Below are 26,025 nucleotides of genomic sequence, written 5' to 3'. Positions count from 1 at the left end.
GGAGGAGGCGGAGGAGGAGGTGGTCCTTGCGCCTGTCTGTCGATGCGTAATGAACACCGAAAAACGTTGCATTTAGTCAATTTTCCATCCACCAAGCGGCTGCAAGCGGATCGGCAAAAGAAAAACATAAAATTGCCAGCTATCTAGGATAATCAAGGATGCGACCCGGGGGATACCCTTATAAGAAAATAGCGATGCTTTCATATATTTAAGAATATTTCCAATGCTGTTAGAATTTTGTAGATCTCTTGGAAAACAAATGTATATTTTTCTGGAAATAAACCTTTTAGAAAAAATATATATATTTCTCAGAAACCCATCATTAATCAAAGGATTTCTAATGCGCTATTATAGGCGCATAGTTTTCCGATGCTCTAGATTTGTGGAAAACCATCGAACTTATAGGACTCCCCATTTGATACCCTCTAAAAACAGAGATTTTCACTAGCTCGACTCTTACCTGCCGCGCACCTCCCCCCTGCAACCGCCGAATATCTGAAGTTCCAGTTTTGGCTTTGAAATGCGTTTTGCGACCAACTGTCCTCCACGTTTCACATCCACGTGTCCTGTACGGGTGGAGGAGTCTGGGACACACACACACACACACACAGAGATTCGGTCGAAAGCAGAACCAGGTCCCGTTCCCATGCTGCTAGTGCTGCTGCTGCTGCTGCTGCATCCACGTCAAAGCGCATTTTGCACATTTGCATTTGCCGAGGCCTGGAGTATATGGGGGAGGAGGGGGGTGGGATGTACGGGGAGGCGGAGTGGGGTGGTTCAGTGGGGTGGTTCGGTTCGGTTTTGGTTGCGCTTTGGCCTATGTTCAATAGCTAAAAACGAGGCATTTCTGACGTTTGACCGAACTTTGTTGCTGTTGTTCCACTCCCGGACTCTCCTGCCTTCTGCCTCCTGCCTCATGCCTCATGCCTCCTGCGACTCTCTCCTGCCCCTGCTTCTGTTGCTAATGGCATACCCGGAGAGGGGAAGGGAGGATGGGGAACACAGGAGGGTAATAGGCACATTTGTACACTGGACTTTGTACCATAACCCATTCCCACTCTCCCGGGGAGTCTCTTATTTTGTAACTGCATCCCCGTGCAGCCCCCGTCCCCGTCCCCCGCCCCGAAGCCTCGAATGTTCTCGGCACAAAAATTTCAACGAGGATAACAGACACGGGACCCATGCTAATCAGGACAATTAAGTTAATAGTAGTACTAGTATGTATCCGTGTAGGCATAGGGTTATATGGGTGTGTGTGTGTGTGGGGAAGAACTAAGGATCCCAGACAGAGAGGAAAACTATTAAACAGAAAATATTGGAAAGAGATATGAAGTGCTTTATAGCACTGGTCCTCCAGAGAACGAGGTTAATTCGCTGCTGAAATGTTTCCCTAAGCGAAAGGATACTTATGTTTGGAATAAGACGAACGGCAGGCGATTTGGAAGGGGACTTGGAACTCAAGAAATTGATTCAAAAAAATGTTTTGAATAAAGATCTAAAGATCTTTTCAAAATTGGTTAAACAAACGCAGAATTTACCCCAAATTTGTATCCCTTTATTGATAAAATGTAAAAATTATGGAAAATAAATTTACCCCCTCTTTAGCCAAACTTTGTTTCGTATTCCTATGGAAATTCCCTGTGCTATTTGTATGGCCCGGACTTTATTCCTAGGGATTTTTTCTTGGGCTGGCGTTGGCTTGGGCGGCAGGACGCCAGCTTCCGTTTGTGGGCTCCCTCCTTGGACTCCACTTTGTGCTGCCTTTCGAATCACTTTGCTTGCCACGCCCCCGCTGCCCCAACTCCGCCACCCCCCAAAGTGTGTTTCCATGGCAAAATGTTGAAATGTTCCATCCTTTGGCTTCCGATTCGATTTCTCGTGTCCTGCCTTGTCCGCCCGCTGCCTTGAGGGCACTTTCCTCTCTCTCTCTCTCTCTCTCTCCCTCCCTCTCTCTCTGTATTCCTGTGTGAAAAGGTTTTTCTCCTCTGAAAATGATGTAGGTTTTCCACGTGTGCTTCTGCTGCCTGCTGCCTGCTGCCTGCTGCGTGCTGCGTGCTGCCTACTGCCTGCCTCGTGTGTGTGTGTGGGTGTGCTTGTGTGAGTGTGTGTGCGTGTGCTTGTGCGCTTTGCTTTTCAATTATCAAATGCATTTCCCTCCAGTTTTGCCTTCTTTCTTTCAGTTTGCCTGTGCTTTTCCTCTCCAACCTTCCCCCGCTGATTACCCTCGTTTTTCTTGTGTATATCTTGTGGTTGTGGTGTAGAGGTGTAGAGGTCAGCCTTCTGGGAGGATCACCATTGATCGCGTGTAGCATTTAGGCTCAGTTTTTAGTCCACCGCAGGCGGCGGTGGGGGATCGGTGGGGACAAAGCGTCCCCCGAAGACGATCGAATCCCCGCTGGTGTGATACATCAGTGGCTCCTGTCCAGTCCCTGAGGATAAGAGCAGAAATAGTTGGTTCTTCGGGATGAGTGGCAACAGTACCTTGAGAAGCGGAAATCCTTGTCTGGATTGCACCCGAGAATGTCTGGGCACCTGCCCCGAAGCTGGCGGACCTCGGAATAGCCCAACGAAAGGAGTCTTCAGCCAATAAGTTGGCCTGCTGCTGGAGTCGCTGGGCATACTGCTGTTGGTAGTTTTCCTGCCCAGCCGGAGTCTTGGCACGGAGCATCGCACGGATTATGGGATGGAGAAAGATGCAGGCAAGACAGAAGAAGCCGATTGACTGGTGATCCGAGGCACTGAAGATCGACCAACAGGCGATGCCTCTGAGAATGAAACGATTGAGGCGACCAGTTTGGCGATTATCTAGCCGCTGGAAGACCAAACAGAGGGCACACCAGCAGGCACAGAAAGCCCGCACCAACATGCTGGGCCGCTCGTAGAAGACCTCGTGCAACGCCGTCGACAGGGATCCCTCGCGCAACAGCCGGAGATGTCCAGTATCGTAAATCGTTATCCAGGTGCCCAGTTGGAGCCCCAGGAATGCCGCCAGGCCGTACAGCAAACGGCGAGAGGCCCCGACGCGTGGCGCAGCCCGCCACAGGAGGAAACCCAGGCAGAACTTTGTCACCCGCCACTTGTCGGTGTTGGTGGTCTCCAGAGTCAGTTTGAAGCCGTGGTCCGTGTAGATCCCATAGCAGATAGGCTTATTGGCCCTCAAATTGATGTACTTATCCTTGGCCGTCACGGCCTTGCCCTCGGCCCACTCCTGTTGATGCTCACGGGCCAGGTGGATCTTATGGTCTGTCTCCTCCATGTACTGACTGTACTCCGCTCCTTCTTCGATTTCCAAATGGAGGCAATTGCTGTTGAAAATCGTCAAAAAGGAAAATGGCTCCCCTTTCCAACAAAACACTTGGACGTAATTGTTGTTGGTGTACCGCTGCACCAGGCTCTGTGCCTTCCGGATGTGTGTGTCTCCAGGTACAGGAAACATCGGTGGATCATGGTGGAGGCCATTTTGTAGCGCCAGGATCGGCATCAAAACCAAAAGGCAAATAGCAGATAGATATTTCAACATTTTTCACTTGTATGTTTCACTGAGTCAAACTTTGCTATGAGGTTAGGTTATCCTACAGTAGAGTCAATGATCTATTGTTTCTATAATCCCTGAAATGTGTTAACGCAGAGAAACTTTGCAGTATTTTGCTGAATCTTTGGTTTGTGTTCTCTTGAGGTTTCATCTGTCATTCTAGCAAGTTTAATCAACATCGGATAATAAATCCAAACAGAATTGGAAGTTCCATTAATTTTCCACTTCAGGATTCATCTCTCCATCTATGTCAAAGGATGCGCAGGGAATGTGCGTGTGTGTTCCTTGAGAAACGCATAAAAAAGGCGAGAGAAATATTTGCCTACGAAATTGTGTCTCTCTGGCATTTCTGATGCTTCCTTTTCTGGCTGTGCATTTTTTTTTCTACGCATTTCTCGGAGATCCTTTGTGCCACATTTTCCCTCAATAGACGCTGTGGCAGGACTTCCCTTTCATGCATCCTTCGTTCTATTTCCACTGCCACTTTTTTTTCGACTGACTTGGAAATAGTACGCGCGGCGAGTACGCCGTACTACTACGAGCCATTTACACATGGGAGGAGGCCTGCTCTTACTCCTTCTTCAGGGACCTCGCCAGCAAAAGTCAGGGGCGAAAAATCCAACAAAAAGTCGAAAAAAATAAGGGAAAATGGTGATAAAAATGACACAGTGTAGATACCCTTTCAATAGGAAAAATTACCTGGATATTTTTGGGTTTTGTATGGAATAGATCTAGCTCTAGAGATCATATAGTAGCTGCCATATCATTTGATATTATTTTAATAAATATAAAATTCCGTTCAAGCTGTTTCTAAAACCTATATTTACTCTCACAAAAAGGGTGAAATGTGAATGGCTCGGCGCAGGAGGACTGCAAAACAAACAACAAAAAATTGCACTACAAAAAAAAGAAAAACAAATAAAGAAAAGAAACAGGAGCAGAAGCAGAAGCAGAAGCGAAATGGGGAAACGAAAAGAAACTGAGAAAAAGCAGAAGAAATCCACGCACAAAGTGGCAAACAGAAAACATAACAAACGGCCGGCAAAGGAGAGCAGGAAGAGGACCCAAAAGACACCAAAAAGAGAAACAGCCGCCAAAGCAAGGAAAAAGCAACGGCAACTGGGCGGAAAAGAGACGGCAGGCAAATGAATGAATGTCGAGCAAGGGGGCGAGCGGGTGCTGAAGGAGAGTGCTGAGCGGAGAGCTTGCTTGCTTCGGTTTTTTTCTCTTTCTCTATGACCAAAAATCGAACTGGAATTTGTGAGCAAATTTTTGTTGTTGTTGCTCGTACTCTTGTGATGATCAGTGCAAAGAGAGGGTATGATGATTTTCGAGTAGGTTTTGGGAAAGTGAAGAAAAGTGGTATACATTTCAGAGCAATGAGTACTTACAGTCAAGAAAAAAAGTCAACACACAGCACAAATATTCCGATATTTCGGGTTTTCGAATAAGTCGAGGTCTTAATAGATAATTTTATTACACAATAAAAGTTAAATTTATTCAATGTAGACTTTTTTCCGTGAACATTTTATATTCTTTCCCAGTAACTTTAGTGTTTCGTATAAATAATTTCTAAAGTAAGTTTTCTAAATAATGGCATACCAAGTTTTTTAATTTGAATTGCGAAAACCCGAAAAATTGAAAAATGTATGCTGTATGTTGACTTTTTTCCTTGGCTGTACGTGTTTTACTTCATTGTTTTGCTGAAAAGCATAAAAATCGCTTCCCTAAGAATACGTCTTCCAGGGTATCAATGGCTTGGGTCTCCCAAAAAAACCTACGCCTACGTTTCCATTCTGCGCCTGAGTGCTCTGCCTGCTGCTGCTCTGCCTCGCTCCCGCAGCTACACTTCTCTGCTTATTCCTCTGCTCCGCTCTTTGCCGCTCTCCTGCGCCTCTTCGCCTCTGCACTCAGAGCTCTGCTGGGGCTATCATTGCGTTTCGTTTGGAACGCATAGTTTTTTTTTTGTTTTGGTTTGTGGGTATATGCTGGGGCGGGAGGAGGAGGAGTGTGCAGGGGGAATAGTATAGTGTGTGTGTGGGGGGCAGGCCTGCAGCCGCCTCATGCATTTTCCGTGTTTCGTATTGTGCGCAAAATAAATTGGTAAACAAGTGCGAGCGAGAGAGCGGAAGGAAGACATGAGAGATGGGAGCGGGACAGAACGAGTGTGGTGTGAGAGATAGGTGGGAGGACAGGCCAGGCCGCCTGGTCAATGGCAATACATGACATCCCGTTTCGTACATAGTCCACTCTCTCCCTTTCTCTCCGTGTCTGTGTGTGTGTGTGTGCTCTCGTGTGCGTTTCGTCCTGTTTTTTCCCCCCGGACTGCATTTTAGTGTGCACGACTGTGCCTGTCCATTGTTCATCTCCTGCTGCCTCCTGCTTCTCCTCTGCACTTTAGCCTACGCCTCTGCCTCTGCCGCTGCCACCGCCACCCCTTCTGCCTCCCTCCCTCTCTCGGGTATTGAATTTTGTGCGTCTGCTGCGTAGTTGTCCCTGTTGGCTGCTGCTGCTGATGCTCTCCCCCACCCTTTATCCCCTTTTTTAATTTTGTTGGTCTCTCCAGTGCACGGGCAGCGAAATAGGCTGCGTGGCTGCCACCGCCGCCATGTCCCACCATAACGTGACGCACCGCAGTGCAGCCTCCACCCTCGCTCTCTCTCTCCTGTCCCTCTGTCTCTCTCGCTCTCTCTGTCACCCACCTACTCTCCTCCTCCACGCATATATTGCTGTTGTTGTTTTTTCGGTCGCTGCATTGGCTGGCGCAATTTTTGCATTGCCTTTTGTACACAGTGGAACGAAATGCGTTGAGAGGCGACAAAATAATATTGAATGAAAATTAATTGAATTTATATACTAGAAGAATATTTAATATAAATTTAAAAAAAAAATTAAAATATTTCGCAATTCTTTGTTTCCATATTTTTCTTAATTATCCATAACTAATGTTCCTCCAAACTTTCTCCACTCCCGTTCCAGGTAAGACAGCCCTTCCCTATATCCCACGTTTCGTTCCACTGTGCGAACCCAATCAGCAGTTGCGCCATATAAAGCAGCGCCGCGATGCTGTCGCTGTTGCTGTCGCTGTCGCTGCCACTGCCACTGCCCCTATGTGTGCCAGGCAAAAGGCCAAACGCATGTGTGGCCAGGACCCCAGGACACACTGCCTGCCCCTCGCAACCGAAAAGCTGCATGTACAGTGCGGCAGGACACAGAGCAACAGTACATAGTGCAAGAGCGAGACGGACGAATGCAAATCGAAGAAAAAGCTTGGGCGAGTGAATGAAACGAGCCTATGTGGCAAATGCATATATAAGAGAGCGAAAGAGAGTGTGCTCCCCCCCCGTATGCGTGTTTGTGTGAGAGAGTGTAGTTGTATGTGTGACTGTGACTGTGCCTGTGCGTACGCCCCCCCAGCCCCATCTCAAAAATGGTAAACGCATCGAATGCGCATCGAATCGAAGACCCAACGTTGATTGTATTATATTGGCAGAGTTCAGAGCGAAAGCGAGGAGGAGTCCACCTGCAGCCCCCCCCCCCCACGCTCCCTCCCTCTGTCGTTCTGTTCTGCTTGTCCATCAGACATCGGTTGAACGTCATGTGGATTGTGGATGTGCTACTGCTACTGATGCTGCTGCTTGCTGCTGCTGGACCCTCCGGGGGCGATACACATGCCAGCAAATTGAATAAACTCTCGAATCAAATTTTTCTCCCAGCAAGAAGAACTTTGACTGGCATGCTGCAAGAGAACCCCCCCCCAAAGAGTACATATATCGCATCCTATACTTATGCTCCGGTATATCGGTATATCGGTATATAGGCGATGCTATGGAAGCTGACTCCCGAGTCCCGAGTCATCTGTATCTGTGTATCTTTGCCATTTAAAGGGTCAATGAAATGCAAAAGTCCTTTTTGGCCAGCAGAACCTCAGATTGTGCTCTCTATTGTGTCATCTTTCATTATGCTTGATGGCCAATGGCCCATGGCCGATGACCAGCTGGTTTTTCACTTGTATCTTTCCCTCAAAATATGGGTGGGGTCCTCAAAACGCAGAAGGAGGTTTGTATTTGTTTTGATTTAGTTGCCAACATTTATTTGTCGATCAAGGAAAAGCGTTTCTGGTCTTCTGGTTTGAACTTTATTTTTTGGTTAAAAATTCTAGGGAAAAGGGGGATACAAAGGAAGGGCAGGATACAGGACCAGTAAAGAGTAAAGAGGGGGATAGATATAATAGTTACTTTAGATACCTCACTAAAATGAATAAATAAAGGAGAAGTGAGAAATTTAAAGGGAATTCTAAGAAGTTTTGGGTGTTTCTTTGAAAAAGCATCTAAAACTATAATTATGATATGTTTCATATATAAATTATTATTATTTTATTGAATATCTATTAAGAATAGGAGTTTTCAGAAGATTTATGTAGATATTTCGCATAAACCTCTTAAATATAAACCTAGTCCCCAAGTACATTCACCTTTAACCCTTTAAATCATCTATTTTCAATCTCTGAACTTTCCTTTGTTGCCACACCTTGAAAATCCTCTGCCGAATGGCCGGGCCACACACAATTTTCGCTTTAGAAAACACCTTTAGTCAATCAACCCGAAACGAGGACTGGTTAAAGCTGTAAACAGGATACAGGATGCCGGAGTTCAAGGCAAAGTCTCAGCACACATACACACACACAGATACAGATACAAACACAAACAGAGTGAGATGTAGACACACACAGAGACAGAGATTTTTGGGGAAGCCCCCAAATGTAAAGACAAAACGCAAACAAAGCACACACATTTACCTTCATTAAAATTACGTTTAAATATTACACTTTTCGCCAGGAGAGCACGAGTATTACGTTTCCTGTCTGTCTCCAACTCGGAGTGTACGAATGTATCTGTCCCTGTGTTGTATCTGTATCTGTGTCTGTCTGCACAGTGTGCTTCCTGTGTGTGTGTTGTTTGTGCTTGAGTTTGTTCAACTTGTTTGAAGGTCAAATTACGAAAGCAAGCCACAAAATTGTATCCAACTTTTCAAACTCCAATTCCTGTCTCGCTCTCTCTCTCTCTCTCGCCCGCTCGCCCGCTCGCTTTTCCTGGGAAAATTTTATATATGCACGAAATGGAGCAAAAGTTGTAACGAAATTTTCTCTTTAGACCAGTCGAAAAGGGCTTGGCACATGGGGGGGATTGACCTTCTGTCTCCCCCCCAAAAATTTGTTTTTATTGTTTGTTGCTTTTAAATTGTTGCAAAAGGTCATAGAATTTTCACTTTTTGTTGGCCACAAAATTGTGTTTTTATAGTCGAGACACACCGATGCCGAGAACGAGACTGGAGGAAAACTTTTGCCATTTGCCTACATTTTGGGTTGGAAAAACTTGACCCACTGATGGGGAAAACTCTGGAAAACATGGAAAACTCTGCTTGTTTGTTTGTCTGCCTGCCGTCTGTCCCCGGCATACCCTGGAGATAGTTTTCATGCTTGTGTTTGTGTGGCAGACCAGAGATTAAGCTACGGAATTTCTCTGGCGCAAATTGTGCATAAATTAATGTGAATGAAAATGAATATTCATTTCAGTTTGTAGAATCCACAAAGGATGAAGGAATTTAGGTAGATATTAGAGGTTTTTATGAAAGAAAAAACTATGAAATATAGTGGAATTTGTTTCAAATTTAAATTTAATTAAATATATATTGATTTAATCGATATTATTCCGATATAATGTATGAACCTCGGGGAAAAATAATCTAAATATTAAATTTAGGCGCCTACTAAGAATGGATCTAAGGAAAATACACACCTGAGGGATGAAAAAAGCTATCATATTCGCCACTTACTCAGCTACAAAGATTTGAAGAACTTTTGTATGAATATTAAACATAGAAATGGGTTCGCTTTTCCATTTTAAAACCTTCCAGCACTCGTAATTCCATTTATTTTCTCTTACACGCTCTTTACCATTCTTTTGCACATGTATCTCTCCTTCAAACCTGATTTCTGCATCAATTTCATGACCAAAAACTAACTTTAACTTCCGGCTCTCACTTACAGCCAGCAATTTGCATCCGTAAAACCCTTAAAATATTCCCTTTCTGGGCGGCAACAAGTAGAGGGCGGCAACGAGTACTCCTTCAACTTTTACGCACACTTTCTGCCCAACAACAACAACAATTTTCCAGCTTTGCACATTTTATGCAAGTTATATAAAATGCCAAACGACACTTTGGCACCCAGCCCACACAGCCACCCACCCGACCATCAGGCAGACACACACACACACACACACACACACACAGACGCACAGATACGCCACACACTCTCAGAACCATTGGCTTTTTATATATATTTTTCTCCTTCTCGTCGTCGTCGTCGTCGTCGACGTTGGTCTCGTATTTGGCAAAGATAAAGTTTTGTAATAAAAATGTCTGCTGGCAGACAGCCGGCGGGAGGGGCGGCGGGAGGAGTGGGCAGCCCCCAGCCCCCAGCCCCAGATGGGGGACTACGGGAAAACCCAGCCAACCGGAGCAGACTTTCTGTCTAGCACTTTTAAGGCCCGAAGTGTGTCAGCAACTTTGCCACGTCCTCGACAACCTCGACATCGTCGTCGTCGGCGTCGTGAACGTGTCCTTGTCCTTGGCCCACACACAGACAGAACCAGAGACTATTATATATATATATATAAGATATATATGATGCATATATATATATATATATATATCTGTGTGTTTTTTTTAAGGGGGGGCAGAATGTTTAAGGAACTTTCGCTTTAGTTTTGCGCTGCTTTGAATTTCATATGAAGACAAATATTGAGAAAACTTGTTGACACTGTGGGTGGGCGGGGCATTGAATGGCTTTTTTCTCTCTATTCCTTTGTGGAGTTTACTCTTTGGTTAACTTTTAGTTGGGACTTGCAAAGTTAATTAAGCATTTAAAGCGTTCTCTGCTTGAAAAGGGAAGTTTTGGTATTTCGAGATCATGTAAATGCTTCAATTAGTACAAATTAACTGTTGAAATGGAGCTGTTCAACTAATTAGCAAGTCATTTAAATTATATTTTACCATAAAATCTTTAAAACTGACTTTTAGTTCATGTTTATGCTAATCAAACAATTTTAGTACAATTTTAGCCCCAATACAATAGGTTTATAACCATATTTATATTGGACTACATTACCTTTAATGTTTTTTTCACTTTAAATAAAAATGTACTAAATGTACTGAAATTTAGTACACTCGAACAAAAATATTTGCATCGCAATTTGTACAGATTTGTTATTCTGAAGCCCAAAACTGAAAATAAAATATGTACTCAATTTATCACAATTGAAAACGGTTAGTTAAGTTTAAAATTAAAAATTAAATATGTACTAAAATTTAGTACTACCAACAAACAGTACATTTTTAACTCAATTTATTTAGATTTGTATTTTTGGTTGATTTAAAATTTCCATTTAAATAATTATACATTTTAGTACACTATAATTTAGTACATAGATTCGTAAGTTTTTTTTCTAAATTCCTTTTTGCAAAAATTACTAATAAATGTGAACATTTCGTTAGCAATCATTATTCTTCCCTGTACTAAAGTTTAGTACATGTCACAATAGATTTTTATATGAAATTTTATTGGTTTTGTTGTTCCTTTTTTTTTAATGAATACGATTTTTGTTGTGCAGTGTAGTATAAATATTTTTGTGAGACACCTTTAGACCTTATTACGACTTTTTTTTTAGTACATTCTAACACACTTTTAGCACAATAAAAGCGTTGCATTTCGTTGGTATGAAAGTTTTCTTCTGTTTTGTTTTGTTTTTTGTTTTTTTGTTGATGAGAGGTCTACAACATATGATATGCGAGTGATATGCTTCCGATAATTATTAAATTACATAGATACTACAACGATACGATATTTGTGTGTGTATGTGTGTGTGTGTGGTGTGAGTGGTGTGTGTGTGTGTGTGTGTAAAATCGCCTATGAAGAAATGCTAATACAATACGATCTAAAGTGAAGGGCCCCCCTGAATAAATTGTGTATATTAAAACCCAAAAAGAAACGCCCTACGCCCGACGCCCTACGCCCTACGCCTTGCGCCTGATGCCAATGAGGCAGAGGACGAAGAAGATGATCGTCCAGCCGGCCATCACAAGGAAACCATTGTAGACCTTGGCATTGGTGATGGACCAGCCCTTTTCGATGACATTTCGTGCAGATATGGAGGGTATGGTAAAGGGTAATACCATCACCAGATCCTGCAGAAACTGTGGCATGCTCTCCAGGGGCCACAATAGACCTGAAAATACAAATCAAAATTGTTTGAAATGTGATAATTTTGAAAGGAAATTACATTTACTTACCGCAAAGTATAATCATGGGATAGAAGGCCCCAGTGGCCACAAAATTGGCCTCCGTATGGGATTTACAAAATACGGAGATGAAGAGGCCTTCAAAAAATAGAGAAATTAAATAAAGTGAGGCCAAAATGTATAATATATTTTTGCTTACCAAACAACATGCCACAGAATGCCGTCAGTGTTAGCAGTCCAATCAGTGTCGTTGTATCTCCATTGTTGTAGGTATCGAAAACAATGCCAATGTACATGATAACCTCAAACGATTGCAGGGCCATGATTATCAGTTGGGTCAGAAGATGGGCCCACAGCATTTCGGTGGCCGAAACACCAGCCAACAGAGTGCGATCCCAGATACCATCCATGCGCTCGGATATGAAAACAGCAGCCGTCATCAAAGTGGCCAAAAAGAAGACCATTCTATGGGGTGGGATTTAAGGATAGTTGAGGCATTGAACGAATAGATTTAAGAAGGGTTTTTTGTGGCTAAAAGAAAAGATCAGAGGGATCTTCAATCGTGCCTTCTTTTAGTTCCAAAAAGCCCCCTCGGAATACTTGGGATAGCAGAAACCAATGGAAAAATGGAATTATGAATTACAGAAAGTAGAAACATTAGAAAAGGAGTCCAAGAAATGATCGGCAGACCGTACTGGTTCCCTACTCACGTCATAACAACACCGGGGGCACAATACTGCTGGAACTCAATGTCTGCAGTGCCGTAAATGGGTTCCTGGAACTGAACGGGCAATTGCACCAGAGCGGCCGAGGCATTACAGTCCTTGACCACGCTACTCATGAACGAAGCGAATTTATCACGGAGTTTGCGTTGAATAAAATATGCCACTTGTTGATCTGCAAACAGACGAAAGAATCTCTCATTTACAGATACGAAATCGCAGCCATATCGCAGGTGTCTCACCTGTCATATCGATGTGAACACTCAGTTCCGCATGGTCCACAGCCCCATCGCTGGCATGGCGTCCGTCTTCGAGGACCGATGATATCGATTCACTAAAGTTGTGGAAGAAATGAATGTAGCCCACGGTGAGAATCTTTTTGGCATCCCTCAAGGCATCCGATTCGCTGGTATAGTACTTCCTCGTGGCCACATCGTCGCCCAACTCTCGGATGAACCGACAGGAGAGCTTGTGGAACTTGCACGTGTCGTTGGAATCGTAAACGGTGACCAGACTGTCGTCGAAGCACTCCGAATAGCTCTTGACCTCGCCCGAGTATATACCCAATTCGAGATTCTTTGGGGTTTTGCCGATGGCCAAATAAAAGCAAGACAATTGGATGATGGGAAACAAAAGCATGAAAATGATGCCCCTAAAACACGAAACACGAAAAAGAGGATACGTTTAAAGGGGGGACGGCGATTGAGGCGATTTTTCTACCACTTACGATGGCTGTCGGAAAAGCTGCACGAAATTCTTGGTCATCAAAGCCTTGAGCCGTCCTTTGGTCGTGAAAAACACCTTCTTTCGATTCTCATTCACCGGCTCGTCGTAGGGAATGGGCGGCTTTTCCAGGCTCAGGCCAGGATCATGGGTATCTATCACTTCTGTGGGTAGCACAGCTGTTGGCAGGGCCTGCTGCTGATTCTTATTGTGGTCCATTATTTGGGCCAACTCATCCTCGTTGCCCTGCCGTTGGCTTAGTATAAGAAAGGCGTCTTCAATGGACTGTGTGCCGAATTGAATCATGATATTTGTGGGTGTGTCCTCCGCCAAGAGAACGCCATTGCGCATGAGGCCAATCTGTGGGAGAAGAAAGTGTTTTAGGCGATGTTTTATACCAGAAAGAAGTGAGGTTTTCCTTACACAATTTGCCTGCTTGGCCTCTTCTATGTAATGTGTGGTTATGATCACAGCCAATTTGCTATTTCTGGTTGTCTCCACAAGAAAATCCCAGATTCTAAGAGAAAACTCAATGGTTAATCTCTCCGAAATGATCGGCTTCCATGCGCCACTTACTTCTCCCGCAACATGGGATCCAAGCCCACTGTGGGCTCATCTAAAATGAGGAGCTCCGGGTCGTGGATCATGGCGCAGGCAAAGGACAAGCGCCTCTGTTGTCCCCCACTGCATTGTTTGATCATTTGTCGGGCTGGCGGGAGCTGCAGCAACTCCTTTAAGAGCTTGAATTTCTCACGAATCCGCTCATCCGTCAGGCCGTATATCCGACCAAAGTAAAAGATCGTTTCCTTGACGGTCATCTCCGCGACCAAAGCGATCTCCTGGGGCATGAAGCCCACTCGGGAGCCGGGGACGCCGCTGCCAGGAGAGCCCGGCTTTACGCCCAACACGTTTATCTCGCCGCCATTGAGACGCCGCTGGCCAACAAGGCAGGAGAGAAGTGTGGTCTTGCCACAGCCCGAGGCACCTAGCAACCCGTAGCTGTCGGAAGAAAGTTCTTGAATGTATAAGTATCTGTCGAACTCGAGTCGGAATTTCGTATGCCACTCACATGGAGCCACGCATCACGTTCATATTCAGTTGATTGAGCACAATCTTGGGGTTCGATTTGGAGCCATAGTACTTATAGCCATTCCTCACTTCCACGGCCGCCATCTTGAGAGTTCTCGCTTATGTTTTTCTGTGGAATAATTAATGAAAATTATAGAATTATTTAATTATCCATTGGGTATAAATCAGTTTTTATAGACAGGGACAGCGCGTCGAGGGGGTGTTTCGAATGTTGAATGCAAGGAATAAGCTTTTGATTTGCGATTCCCATTCAATGGGAATCTTTCTTTTATACGATGTTTACGAAGGATGAATTTTTTAAGCTGATTAATTACAATTTAAATTTTTAAATTTTTTTAGTTTTTGTTTTTTTTTACTTTTAGTTTAGTTTTATTTTTTTTAATAATTTGTATTTCTACTTGCTTTTTTTTTAAATTTTTTAAAATTATTAATTTATTTAATATTTATTATATTTATTTTTTGTGTTTTACTAATTTTGGGGTTTTTACCATAAAAAAATATATTTATTTGAAGAAAATCCCCTACTGATTGTGGTGAATAGTGGTGAATGTTCGTTTTATTCGAAACGAATGTATCCTTTCGCTTAGGCGAACATTTGTGTCGCAAATCAACGTCACTCGCAGTGGAAAATGCTTCCTAGTGGAAAAGGGGTTTAATAGGCCGCCATTCAATGGTGTCTAGCTTATTCTTAAAGATCCCCAATTTTTTCCGCTACGCCTCTGATATAATCCTCATAAATCACTTGCGTCAACAGAATTCTCATTCTCCTTCTCATTTTCTTGATTTGGTTATGTATTTTATTGATTTGCTGCCTCTGTTGCCTCTTTATGACATACACGTGCCGTTCTGCTCAAAGCACTTGTCCGATCCATAATTTATTTCGGATTTCATTTAAGATACAGATGCTATGTGTGGCATCAATGGGTGCTATGTGTAGGAGTGCTACGGAGTACCCAAAGCGCTAATTAACCAACCCACCGCTTGACTGAAAGTGAAACAAAAATCTCTGTAAATTCTATCGGCCAACTAAAGTGGAAGTCTTGGCAGTTCAATAACCTCTTTCTGGGCGAAGCAGATATGTACATAGAGAATAAGATACATATACACTCGTATGTATGAGGAGAACCTTTCATGACCAAACAGATTTGGCAGATACAATTCGTGTAGGTTATTAGAGAATATTCCTCATAAAAGTTACGATTTTCTAGAGTTCCGTATTGTTGCATGACTCAAAGTGTTTTTGTGGCAAAGATTGATTAGAAAATTGCTCTATTAAGATGCGATACAGTAGGAGAAAATGTTGGAGAAAACCAGTAGAGAAAAACCCAAAAGATTTGCTAGAAAATATACACGGTTTTTATGAGGTTTCGTCTGTTCGAAACCCCTAAAAAAACACATTAAACAACTTCATTAAAACCGGGTGAAAAGGTTGATATTAGAATACGAAAATATTTAGCTAAAGACAATAATGAATCATCTTTAAAGTTAGTTATTTTTCCACTTTACAGCGTCTAGTAAATGATGAAACAAAAGGGTTTCGTTCCGACTCGAACACAAGGGAAAAGTGTTTTTTTGAGAGGTAGAACTTTACCTCTGGTCAGGTTTTTTTTTCCGGATGAATGTAAATTGTAAATTGAGACTTGAGAGGGACAGACAGACAGACAGACACACGCGGAACAATCACAGTGACATCTGATGTGGTGGCGGGGGGGCGGGGGGAGAGACACAGAAACGTCTTGAATAATAAGTGGAGGGGCTATACTATATAGAATATCTGTGTGCTTAGTACCTATATCTCAACGTCAGAAATAATGCATTCTGAATAAGCAAACACCTTGGAAGTGGACTGTAAAGAGCCGCTGCTGCCGCTGCTGCTGCTGCAAAATGTAACTCGTGTATCTGATGAATGCGTCAGTGGCGGCTGCTGCTGGCTCTCCAAAAAAAAGTGTGAGAAGAATCGTAAATAGTTATATGACTGTCAATATGCATACATATGCATCAGGTGGCGGTACTATAGAGTGGGTGAAGAAGCATGTGACGAATGGAAAAATGTATTCGTTTGGTGACCTCTTTTATTGGTTATTCCCAGAGCACACAAAAGCGTTTGGTTTTATTTACGGATTTTGTATTTAAATTAACGGAAAGCGTTTTGGTGTTCTTTGAAGGCTTTGCATGTTTTGTGGAGGAAGAGGATTACCAGGTTTCAACCTAATCCTAACCCGGTAATTATTATCCGATTTTGAAGATTTTGGGCATTTAGGTAACGATTATCATTATTTGGAACTCTATGAAGTTTCAGTATAGTATCTTGAAAATTATAGACTCCCCAAGACTTTTACTAGAGGCTGAATTTGTCAATAAAATTACGTTTCGAATAACCAAATCTTTATTAACGAGCTCAAAGAGTTTAATTTCCTTTAAAATTCTCCTTAAACACCCTCTAAATGTTACCCAAAACCTGACCCATTCATAACTGACTAATATCCCTTCCCTTTATGGCTCCCCATCATGATCTCATACTTGCCTTGCCTTGCCTTTCATTCAATGTTAATTCCTAGATTTATTTAAACAATTTATTATTATTAATATTATTATTTTATTGACTCCCTCCCTCTTTATCTTTCTGCCTCCCTTTCTCGTTTGCCATCTCAAAAATTCCCGTATACGATATAGTATGTATTTCTCGTGTGTGACCTTGCTAATCAGACTTTGACCCACTTAGAGTGCCGACTCATGTTTTAGTCTCTCAAGCCCCAAAAATAAGCGAGCAACTTCATTGCATTCGTATCTATTTATCTGTTTAGCTCTCTCACATATCTGTATCTGTATCGATGTCGGTATCTCATAGATACATAATCAAATGCGCCGGCAAAACAACAAAAACACACACAGCCCATAATAAAAACGCGTTCGTTCGAAAGTTAAAAGCCCCGAAAAACGCAAAAAAAAAAAAATAAAAATAAACACAAAAATTGAGTAAGGTTAGTAACACACCAACAATCGTGGCCATAACTTAATGTTGTTAACGTTTCTGCCCGGCCCGAATGCCTGCCTTTTTGTTGGTATTTCTGGTATATCTTTCGCTTTTTGCTGTTTGCTTAACATTGCAGCCGATGACGCAAAAGGACAACACAATTTTTGTTCAACCTGATGTCCAGGTGTGTGTTTATTTTTATACATATACGAGTATTTCTTTATAAAGCTGTAATTTTTTTTTATTTAGCCGAAATTGAGAGAGAGGCTTAAACAATTATTGCCCTGAGGGTTCAACCTTACTAAAAGATTAATAAAATTAAAATAGTTTTAATGGCTGAGTGTTTGCAAAGTGCGTCAGAGGTGGGGAAAAACATTGAAGCGTTTCAGGGAAAACCATTGAAACATTTCGGGGGAAACATGTGCGAAAAAAGGAAAAGAAATAAGGGCCTGAAGGAAGATGTGCGACCCTCTTTGTTCCCTACTTTCGAACTTTCCTTGCTATTTCCTATACTACTTACGAATGTAGTATAATATGAGCATTTAGCATGAAATAATAGAGAAATTATGTGCTACAGGAATAAATTCTATCATATCTGAAGAAATCCCATTTGTTTCCAATATAGATAATATTCTTCACTTTCATTTCAAAGAATATATATCCCAGTTGGAATATTTGTATCACTTTTCATATACCATTTAATCTGTAGATAGTCTTTATCTTTACATCACAAATCGATTTTGTATTTATTATTATTATTATTTATTGGTATTTATTTATCTATTATTATTAATTATTAATATTTTTTTATTTTTATTATTTATTAATTTTTTTTGGGAAGAGTCTCTTTCTTCCTGCAGCATCTTCAAAAATCTTTTAAAATTCTCACCAATAAAATATTAATTTCCCATGCTTAATTTCCTCCACCAATATTTTTCCCCCGAGAAAAAACTTCACAAATCAAAAATGATCAGAAAAAAACCCAAAATAATTAATAAACAAAAAAAACCGCCAAAAAACCTCAGTCACAGAGAAGACGCCGCTCGTCATCAAGGTTGCTGCCAGCAACTGGTTAACGGGGGCTACCGCTGCCGCCGCTGCCACCGCTGCTGACGTTGTAAAGTGGTTCCAAAAAATTGTCTATATGGTTTATTGATGTATTTTATACGAATTTTCTCGTATGCAAGCACCGCATTTTATTTGCCAAAGAGTCTTTTCGCAATGTTTGCAATGGAGCGGCCCTGAGCTGCTTAGAAGTGTGGTGTGTGGGGGGTGTGTGGAGGGTGGATGGTGGAGGGTGGAGGGTGTGTGGTGACCCCGAAAACTGGAGGTGGGTCTTTCTCAGCAGGCCAGAATGTTCGACTGAGTAATATGCGGCTCGTAAAAAGTAAGTGTACAACGGGCACGCCCCCTTTTGAGCCAACGAGCCCTGGCCAACACGTTTTCTGTTACCTTGATGCAGTTTAACGGCTTATTCAACAGGCCAAGCATATCGGCCAAGTCACTAACTAAGACACACAGCTGCGATCGATCGGATCGAATCGAAACGAATCGGAGTGTTGCTGCAGTGTTAGTGGGTATTTAGTTCGTGCAACATGTGGCTCGTGCACCGCCTCTCCACCAAAACGAAGACCCGCTCTCTTTGCGGCTCTGACGGCTTGCTTCCTTCTCTCTCTTCGCGGCGTGTCTTTCAGTGTTGTCTTTCTCTTTCTCCGGGCCAGGCTTTTTTGTGGCATGGCCACTTCTTATATAATGGCACAGCACAATCATTTCGGTCAAGCTGCAACAGTGGTGCGCCACTGTTGCCCCAGCAGCAAAAGCATACAGCACCCAACAACAGCTCTTCGCGGACTGAGCTTAACCTCATTCACCTTTTGTGCTGCAAGTGGAATATAATTGAATTCTTTGGGAAGTTTCGCCAAGAAAGTGGATGGAAAACTTTGAAAAGGGGAAGCAGAGTTTCTTTTAAGATTGGCTCATGTAGAAAGTGCTTAAACTCGAATTAATAGGGCTTGAAAATGTTATAACGAGCGGAAAACAGTTTGCTTTGCTCTTCGGAATAAATAAGGAATGCATGGTCACTTGCTTTTCTTATTTCAGCTCTTATAGTTATCCAAATAAGATGAAATTTTGAGTATGGATGGATATTAGTATCATACATCACTTCACAAAAATTGGACATAATATCTCGCAAATTATTGAAACCGCAACTAATTTAGTTTGATACAAAAATGATCGCATCAAGCTGATTTTTGGAATTATGGTAGATAGTAACATCATCGATAACTCTATGAAAAATCAGAACCATATCTAAGATATAAGGGAAACCAAAGCTGTTTCAGTTATTTTCAGCTGATATAATGATCCAATCAAGATGATTTTGGGAATAACGGTACAAAATACCATCATCTATAAATCCATGAAAAATCAACGCCCCATCTCTAAAACTCTGGACACCACAATGTTGCCGGTTTTTCCGCACATGAATGATTTTCGTCTTTTGGTTTTGTTTTTATACTAATTTTAGTTGTCCCCATTGCATGGCATGGAAGTCTCTTTCTCTGACATTTCTCTGTTTGAGGTAACACATGGCTTTTACTTCTTATTCGAGTTTTCTGTGGGTTAGCGTTTTGTGTGTCATTTTTTTTTGCTGCTGTGTTTTGTGTAATTACAGATGGTTGCATGGTAATAATTGTCTTTATAATGGGGCTAGGAGTGTGAAAAGTATATGAATTATGGCAAGTAGGGGAAGAAATGTGTGTTTCATTTGAGAAATTACTCAATTGAGGAGAGTTGTACATGCTTAAGGCATTTGGCATTTATCTGCCCAGAAATGCTTGTGGTTTCAGCAATTTACCCAAATTATCCCCCTCTAGGCATCATCGTTTGGGCTACCAAATTATTTTCCTGATTCCCAAAACAATTTCCCTAACGATCAGCCATGTAGAGACATTAGATATCTCCTAATCGATTGCGTGCCTTCATTTAATTGAATTTCCTTGGCCAAATTGATTGACAGAATGAGAGGGGGACGGAGGGGTAGAGAGGGACCTGTTGCAATCTTTTGCATTTCCCAATGTCCCCTGAACTCTCCACTTTATTTTCAGTATTTTTTTTTTTGTAGAAATGCAAACAGTGGACAAAATAGTGCTCTATGGATTGCCGTTTATGTTTGTCCAAAATTCTGGCATAGGATACCCTATCATCCGGGAATATACCCTATAATCCAAAGAGTAGATAGACCCTATCTATCAACCATATCCCGTTTCATGCTTCATGCGGCATTGCGCTCAAGTTTGTGCCTTAAGTCTTTCGTTTTTCCACTTTTCTTCTTCGCCTCTATTTTCCATCATTTTCTGTGTTTGTGTGTGTGTGTGTGTGTGTGTTTTCTGTGTGCTTTTCCACCATAAGATAACACACAAGCAAGGAAAATACCCCCCAAAAAAACATTTTCTGCTGACTTCACTTTGAATGCGGAAATTTTTTTTTTTGGTGGCACACAAAAAACTGAGATTATATTCAAGTTTTTCATACAAATTTGTGTGTATTAAAATATATATATTTTATGGTAATCAAATTGCAACAAAATATCATACAAATAATTAATATTTTTGGTTCATTTTTCGATTTTTCCCGCTTCAATGGTTATACATATTCCTTTATAAATTATATAAATTCCATTTATCCTTGTTTAATGTCCAATCCTTTGGGGAATCTATCACATTTTTCATCCCTTTAGCTTGGATTTTCAATTGTTTGGAGACTTTTTTCACTTTTAGTTTTCACAAAGTAGTTTTCATATCAAAATTTCAACACCAGTCCAAAAATGAACATTTGTTTTCATTTATTTCAACATTTGCTGGGCTTAAATTCATGATTTCCACACTAAAAAACGTTTATTTCACTCGAAAATCATGAATAAACCAACATTCCAACAATAATCTTGCTAAATTTCGTACCGTATTCAGCGAGTGATTTTTCTTCTATTTCTCTCCTTCTAACTCTGGTGGTTTTTTTTTTTGGTGTTTTGTTTGTTGCGCACGCGCGCTTTTTGTGTTGCAATTTTTGGCTTTTCGCTTTTTCGCTTGATTTTTGTTTTTGTGTGTTTGCGTCTCAAGAGTGCTGCTCGGCTCGGCCTGGCCTTTTCCGTTTTTCTTTTCACTTCGGCGGTTACTCGCGCGATTCCACTTGGCCCCAAGTGCTGCTCGCAAGCTCCGGTTGACGACTGAAGCAAACCGCCGACGGATCGCGCACTCGCAAGCTTGACTTTAAGCGCCTGACTTTTGAGCTTTCAGACCAGACCAGACCAGACGCCCGATCGTCGATAGTCATTCGTCGACCGTCGGGCGGTGGCGCTTTTTTTCTTTTCGAAGCCCAACGACAAAAAAAAGTTGAATAAAATGCAAAAAAAAAAAAACCCAGAAGATAGATTGTCTCTGAAATGAAATTTTTAATGCGGCACAACACAGCACTTTTTTTTACTTCTTTTTTATTTTTTCTCTGCGTGTGTCTGGGGAACTTTTTTTCTTTAGCCGATTTTTATTTCTTCTATTGGCAGGTTATTTTGTAATGTACGAGAGATATGACTAGATTTACTTGATTGCACAGTTTTTGGAGGGGAAATCATTTGTCATTTAAGGGGGAATAAAAAAGGGGTATATCTTGAGTAATAGAATAACTTTTAGGCAAAAACCCAAGTGCTGTCTGTCAGTTATTGAATGAACTTTCATAAAAAACAATCAGCAAATAAATAGAAAAATGGTAAATTATTGTTAAATATTACGAGATTTTTTACTCTTCTTATTTTTAGATGTAGTATTTTCGCGAATTTAAGGGAAGCCTTAACCATATTGTTAAATATTATTTATATTACGTTTTTGAAATGGAAAATGGATCTTTAATATCTATATATATATTTTTTTAAGTGCTTCATATAATCAATTGCTTTGCCTAATTAAAATTAACAAATAAATTCAAAACCTTTCATTCTCCAAAAAAAAGTGCTATATTTTGTGTATAAGTGACTTCAACCTGAAAAAAGTACCCAATATAACGCAGAAAGAACTTCTGAATTTAATTACCATAAAACTTTGTCCTTAAATAAATATATATTAAAACATTAATATATCAAACTGTGCCATTAATCTATACAAAATGTAATGGATAAAGAAGGATCTAAGTCATCATCTTAGAGATCGTTTCAGAAAGGAAAACCCTCTCCGCACTCTATAGTATAAATACTGGTATTTTTCCTAACATTTTCAGCCACTTTGTTGTAGTCGCTGGAAGTCTTGGTTTTTAGTCATCCATATTAATGGATTCTACTCGTACTCGTACTAATTCTCATGTGCGACTGGAACCAGTTCCGCAAGAAATAATTAATCGATTTAATTCTTATCTTTAAACACTTTTTCTCTCTCTCTCTCGTTGCAGGTATGTAAATGTGTCTTAAATACAACTGTTTTCTATAATTATAACAATTATTATTCTGCGGTGAGTCTCTCATTTTTATCAAAGACGTCAACTAATTGCGCATTTCATTATGCCTTATATAAAAGGCTTCAATTGTTTCATTGATTTCGGAAATCATTGTTTCATCATTCATCATTCCATTAATAATTTAAAGAATTCAGTTATAGATTTCCTTGTTTTTTTCAAGTATTTTTTCCAAAAACATTGCATGTTTTCTCATGATCTAAATTACAACATGCAAATAGTTTGTTTGTTTTTGTTGCTAATGGCCGATTATCGTGTTAATTGGACTACGGAAATTACAGACTTTATGGAGAGAATCATTAGACGGCTTCATAGCAACGCTTGGCTAACCTTTGAACCCTGTCCACCTGATCTCCCGTGATCTCGGATGTCCAAAAGTTGAGAAAATAGCGTGTTCTTTATAACTATAGCTCTTTAGAGGCAGACTTTCAGCAGAATTCTTTTGAGGCTAAACACTTCCGTGTGGAGAGTGTTTTTTGGGGTCTATAAAAATGTTTAAATGTCTAAAGAAAATAATAATGGAAATAAGACGCCGTTTTGGGGTGGAATCCATTATGTTCTGGAGAAGGAAGGCTTAGTGCTATATTTTAGAGGTCTGAAACGATTGGAAGTCCGATCTTCGAGAGCATAACAGTCGTAAAGTTACCATAAAACAAGAACAAAGTACAATCTATAAGTTTTTTCGGGGTCTTTAAAACTGCAAAACTTTAAACTCTGAGGGTTAAAAGTGAACACGAAAAACATCTACGAAAGAGCCCCGACTTTTGGTTATCTTTTCCCGTATCTACCCAAGGCCGAAGTCTAACACTCTCATTTGATTTAAAGACTTGTGCAAAACTACCTTTATTTCCCCATCGATTCGAATCGAATCCCAGGTCTGAGAGCCCGGGCAAATTTCTGATTTAAATCTCCATACAATTACCCCATTTGCCAACCATTTAACCCCAATTTAACACATTTTTGACCAGGTTTGTTCGGAGATGCTGTCGCCCTCTTGCACAAGTGTATTTTTTTTTTTTTTTTTTTTTGCAAATAAATACGTTTAAAACATTTGGCTCATTCGGCTCTTTGGGGTCTTCGTCGGGGTCTTTGTCTTTCATTCATTGACTTACAAAAGCATAAAGTTTATGGCACTTCAAAAGAGACACGCTTGTTTGCTCACATTTGTTGGATGTTTCGATGGGTTTTTGGGGTTTGAAACAAAAGAGAGCATATCCAAAGTCTGGGGTTCATGTCTTTCGATTTTCCCTCATCCCGAAGCCCGAAATCATCTTTTTTTAGCTGACGTTTTGTCTGCTTCTTCGACTGCTTCTTCATTCACCATTTAGCCATTGGCTTATAACCATATGTCTTCGTTTTTTTTTTTTTCGTGTTCAAGGCCATTCGATGGCGCTTTCTTTTACAATAGGCGACCTTGACGCTGCTGCTGCGACCGCTGCGACTGCGCAAGAGCCCCAAGGCGTCGCGCCGCGCCGCGCCGCGCCGCGTCGCTTGGCACTTGGCTGCTTGGCTCTTGGCTGCTTGGCTCTTCGTCTTGGCCTGACTTTTGGTTTATGGCGTCTCTGGAGCTTGCACGCCGCTGCCTGCCTTCGGCCGTGTCGATGTTTGTTATCACAGAGAGTCGGCTCTGTCAGTCGGACCGGACAGGCAGACACACGGACAGACAGACAAATTAACCCACTTAGGGTATGTTGAACGCATTGACCACTTGCCTGGTGTTCCACCTGTTGCCTCTTCTGCTCTGCCACTTGCCTCTGGGGCGGCCCTCTCTCTCTCTCTCTCCCTCTCTCTGGGATTCCGCTCTTTCTTGGGTTATTGATCAGGGCAGACCCGTCTACAAATGGCAACGTTTAATTTTTTTTCTGGCTTAAACGCTCACCAAAATGTCGCAAACCTTGTTGTTGTTGCTGCTGCTGCTACTGCTGGCGGGGTTGTGCAATTGTTAACTAGTTTCCCCGCTCCAGTCTTGCCCTCTGCGATGTAGCGCAACGGTGGAACGCTCTTTAGGGTCTTTGGTGGCATGCCCTTTACCTTGGGGCATACTTAATTTGCCAGGTGCTTTGATTGGGTATCATACTTGAGCAGAATATAGCAGAAAATTATGAAATATAGGGATATATTTTTTTTATGGATATGGTGATCATTTTTGGAATAACAATATATATCTACCAATATGCTAAAATTCATCGTAATCGGATAAGTCTTTTAGGAAAATATACGACCATCGCGGCTGGTGAAAAAGTTTATAGCGTCTACAATTTCAAACACAAAGCGCTCTAATTTCATGGAACTATTAATAATGCCACTAGCTATCCATATACCAAAATTCATCATGATCTAAAAATATCTACAGTCACAAAAAAAAGAAAGATAAACTTAAAATTTCTTTAAAAACCTAGAAAAATATTAATTCAATATAAAGAGTATTGAATATTCGGATTTCTTTATAAATAAAATACATTTGTCTATGCAAAATGAAAATGCAACTTTTGCCTCGTGGTCTCCTCAGTCTGTGGTCTGTATTTTTCCAGCTCATCCAAATACCTCTATCTCTATCTCTTTCTCTATGCTCCTCTCTCTGTCTGTCCCTCTTTTCCCACTACGCTGCTCTCTTTACCCCTTCTCTCTCTCTCTCTCTCTCTCTCTCGCGCTTGGCAATTGCAGCGCGAGGTTATAGGAGTTTTGTAATAATTTATGGGTTTGTTGTGCCCTGCCCCCGACGCGCAGTCTGTCTTTCAATTGCCTGCATTACGATTATTAAGCAAATAAAATTCGATTAAAAAAAATGGGCAGAAATAAATACAATTATTTTATTTTATTATTATTATGACAACGCCCTGCGCCTTATCTTCCATCATTTGTCGATTATATGGCATGTACAAAAATATATAAATTACCAGCCAATTTCCCCCAACTGACACGTTTTTCCTCTCAGTCTCTCTTCTGCATTCTTGTTTTCCCGCCGCTGATAAATCGCAATATTACAATAATTAAACTGCAATTAAAAGCCGCATTGGGTAAATAAATTTGTGTAATAGTACAACATTTTTTTAGGCTTTGAACAATAACTAACGCTCCGGTTTTTTGTTTGGAAACTTTTGTGGAATTATTTCTGTATAATTGTTGACATTTGTGAGGGATTTTTAGTTATAGTTCAAGGTTTTTTTTACCCACGGATTTGCCAATTG

General features: G+C 41.2%; 3 protein-coding genes across 3 annotated transcripts in view; 1 reads left to right on the top strand and 2 right to left on the bottom strand.

The window, feature by feature from the left end:
* LOC4817990 (neuroguidin) overlaps window positions 1–26,025 on the top strand; it is a 55,703-nt gene that overhangs the window by 1,542 nt on the left and 28,136 nt on the right. The window lies entirely within an intron of this gene.
* LOC4818083 (uncharacterized) lies at window positions 1,534–3,591 on the bottom strand. The gene is made up of 2 exons (XM_001357194.4): window positions 2,482–3,591; window positions 1,534–2,429 (listed from the first exon to the last, which is right to left on the bottom strand). The coding sequence occupies exons 1-2, from the start codon at window positions 3,518–3,520 to the stop codon at window positions 2,326–2,328; spliced, it is 1,143 nt and encodes a 380-aa protein (XP_001357230.4). The 5' UTR covers window positions 3,521–3,591; the 3' UTR covers window positions 1,534–2,325.
* Window positions 11,040–21,588, bottom strand: LOC4818105 (ABC transporter G family member 20). The gene is made up of 10 exons (XM_001357193.4): window positions 21,301–21,588; window positions 14,348–14,476; window positions 13,855–14,277; window positions 13,702–13,795; window positions 13,283–13,638; window positions 12,798–13,207; window positions 12,544–12,730; window positions 12,033–12,298; window positions 11,885–11,971; window positions 11,040–11,820 (listed from the first exon to the last, which is right to left on the bottom strand). The coding sequence occupies exons 2-10, from the start codon at window positions 14,449–14,451 to the stop codon at window positions 11,609–11,611; spliced, it is 2,139 nt and encodes a 712-aa protein (XP_001357229.1). The 5' UTR covers window positions 14,452–14,476; window positions 21,301–21,588; the 3' UTR covers window positions 11,040–11,608.

This window comes from Drosophila pseudoobscura, chromosome 4 (assembly GCF_009870125.1).
Source record: "Drosophila pseudoobscura strain MV-25-SWS-2005 chromosome 4, UCI_Dpse_MV25, whole genome shotgun sequence".
In the NCBI taxonomy this organism is placed as follows: Eukaryota; Metazoa; Arthropoda; class Insecta; order Diptera; family Drosophilidae; genus Drosophila; species Drosophila pseudoobscura.
Note: the sequence above shows the minus strand (reverse complement) of the source record. Positions and strands in the feature narration are given on the sequence as shown.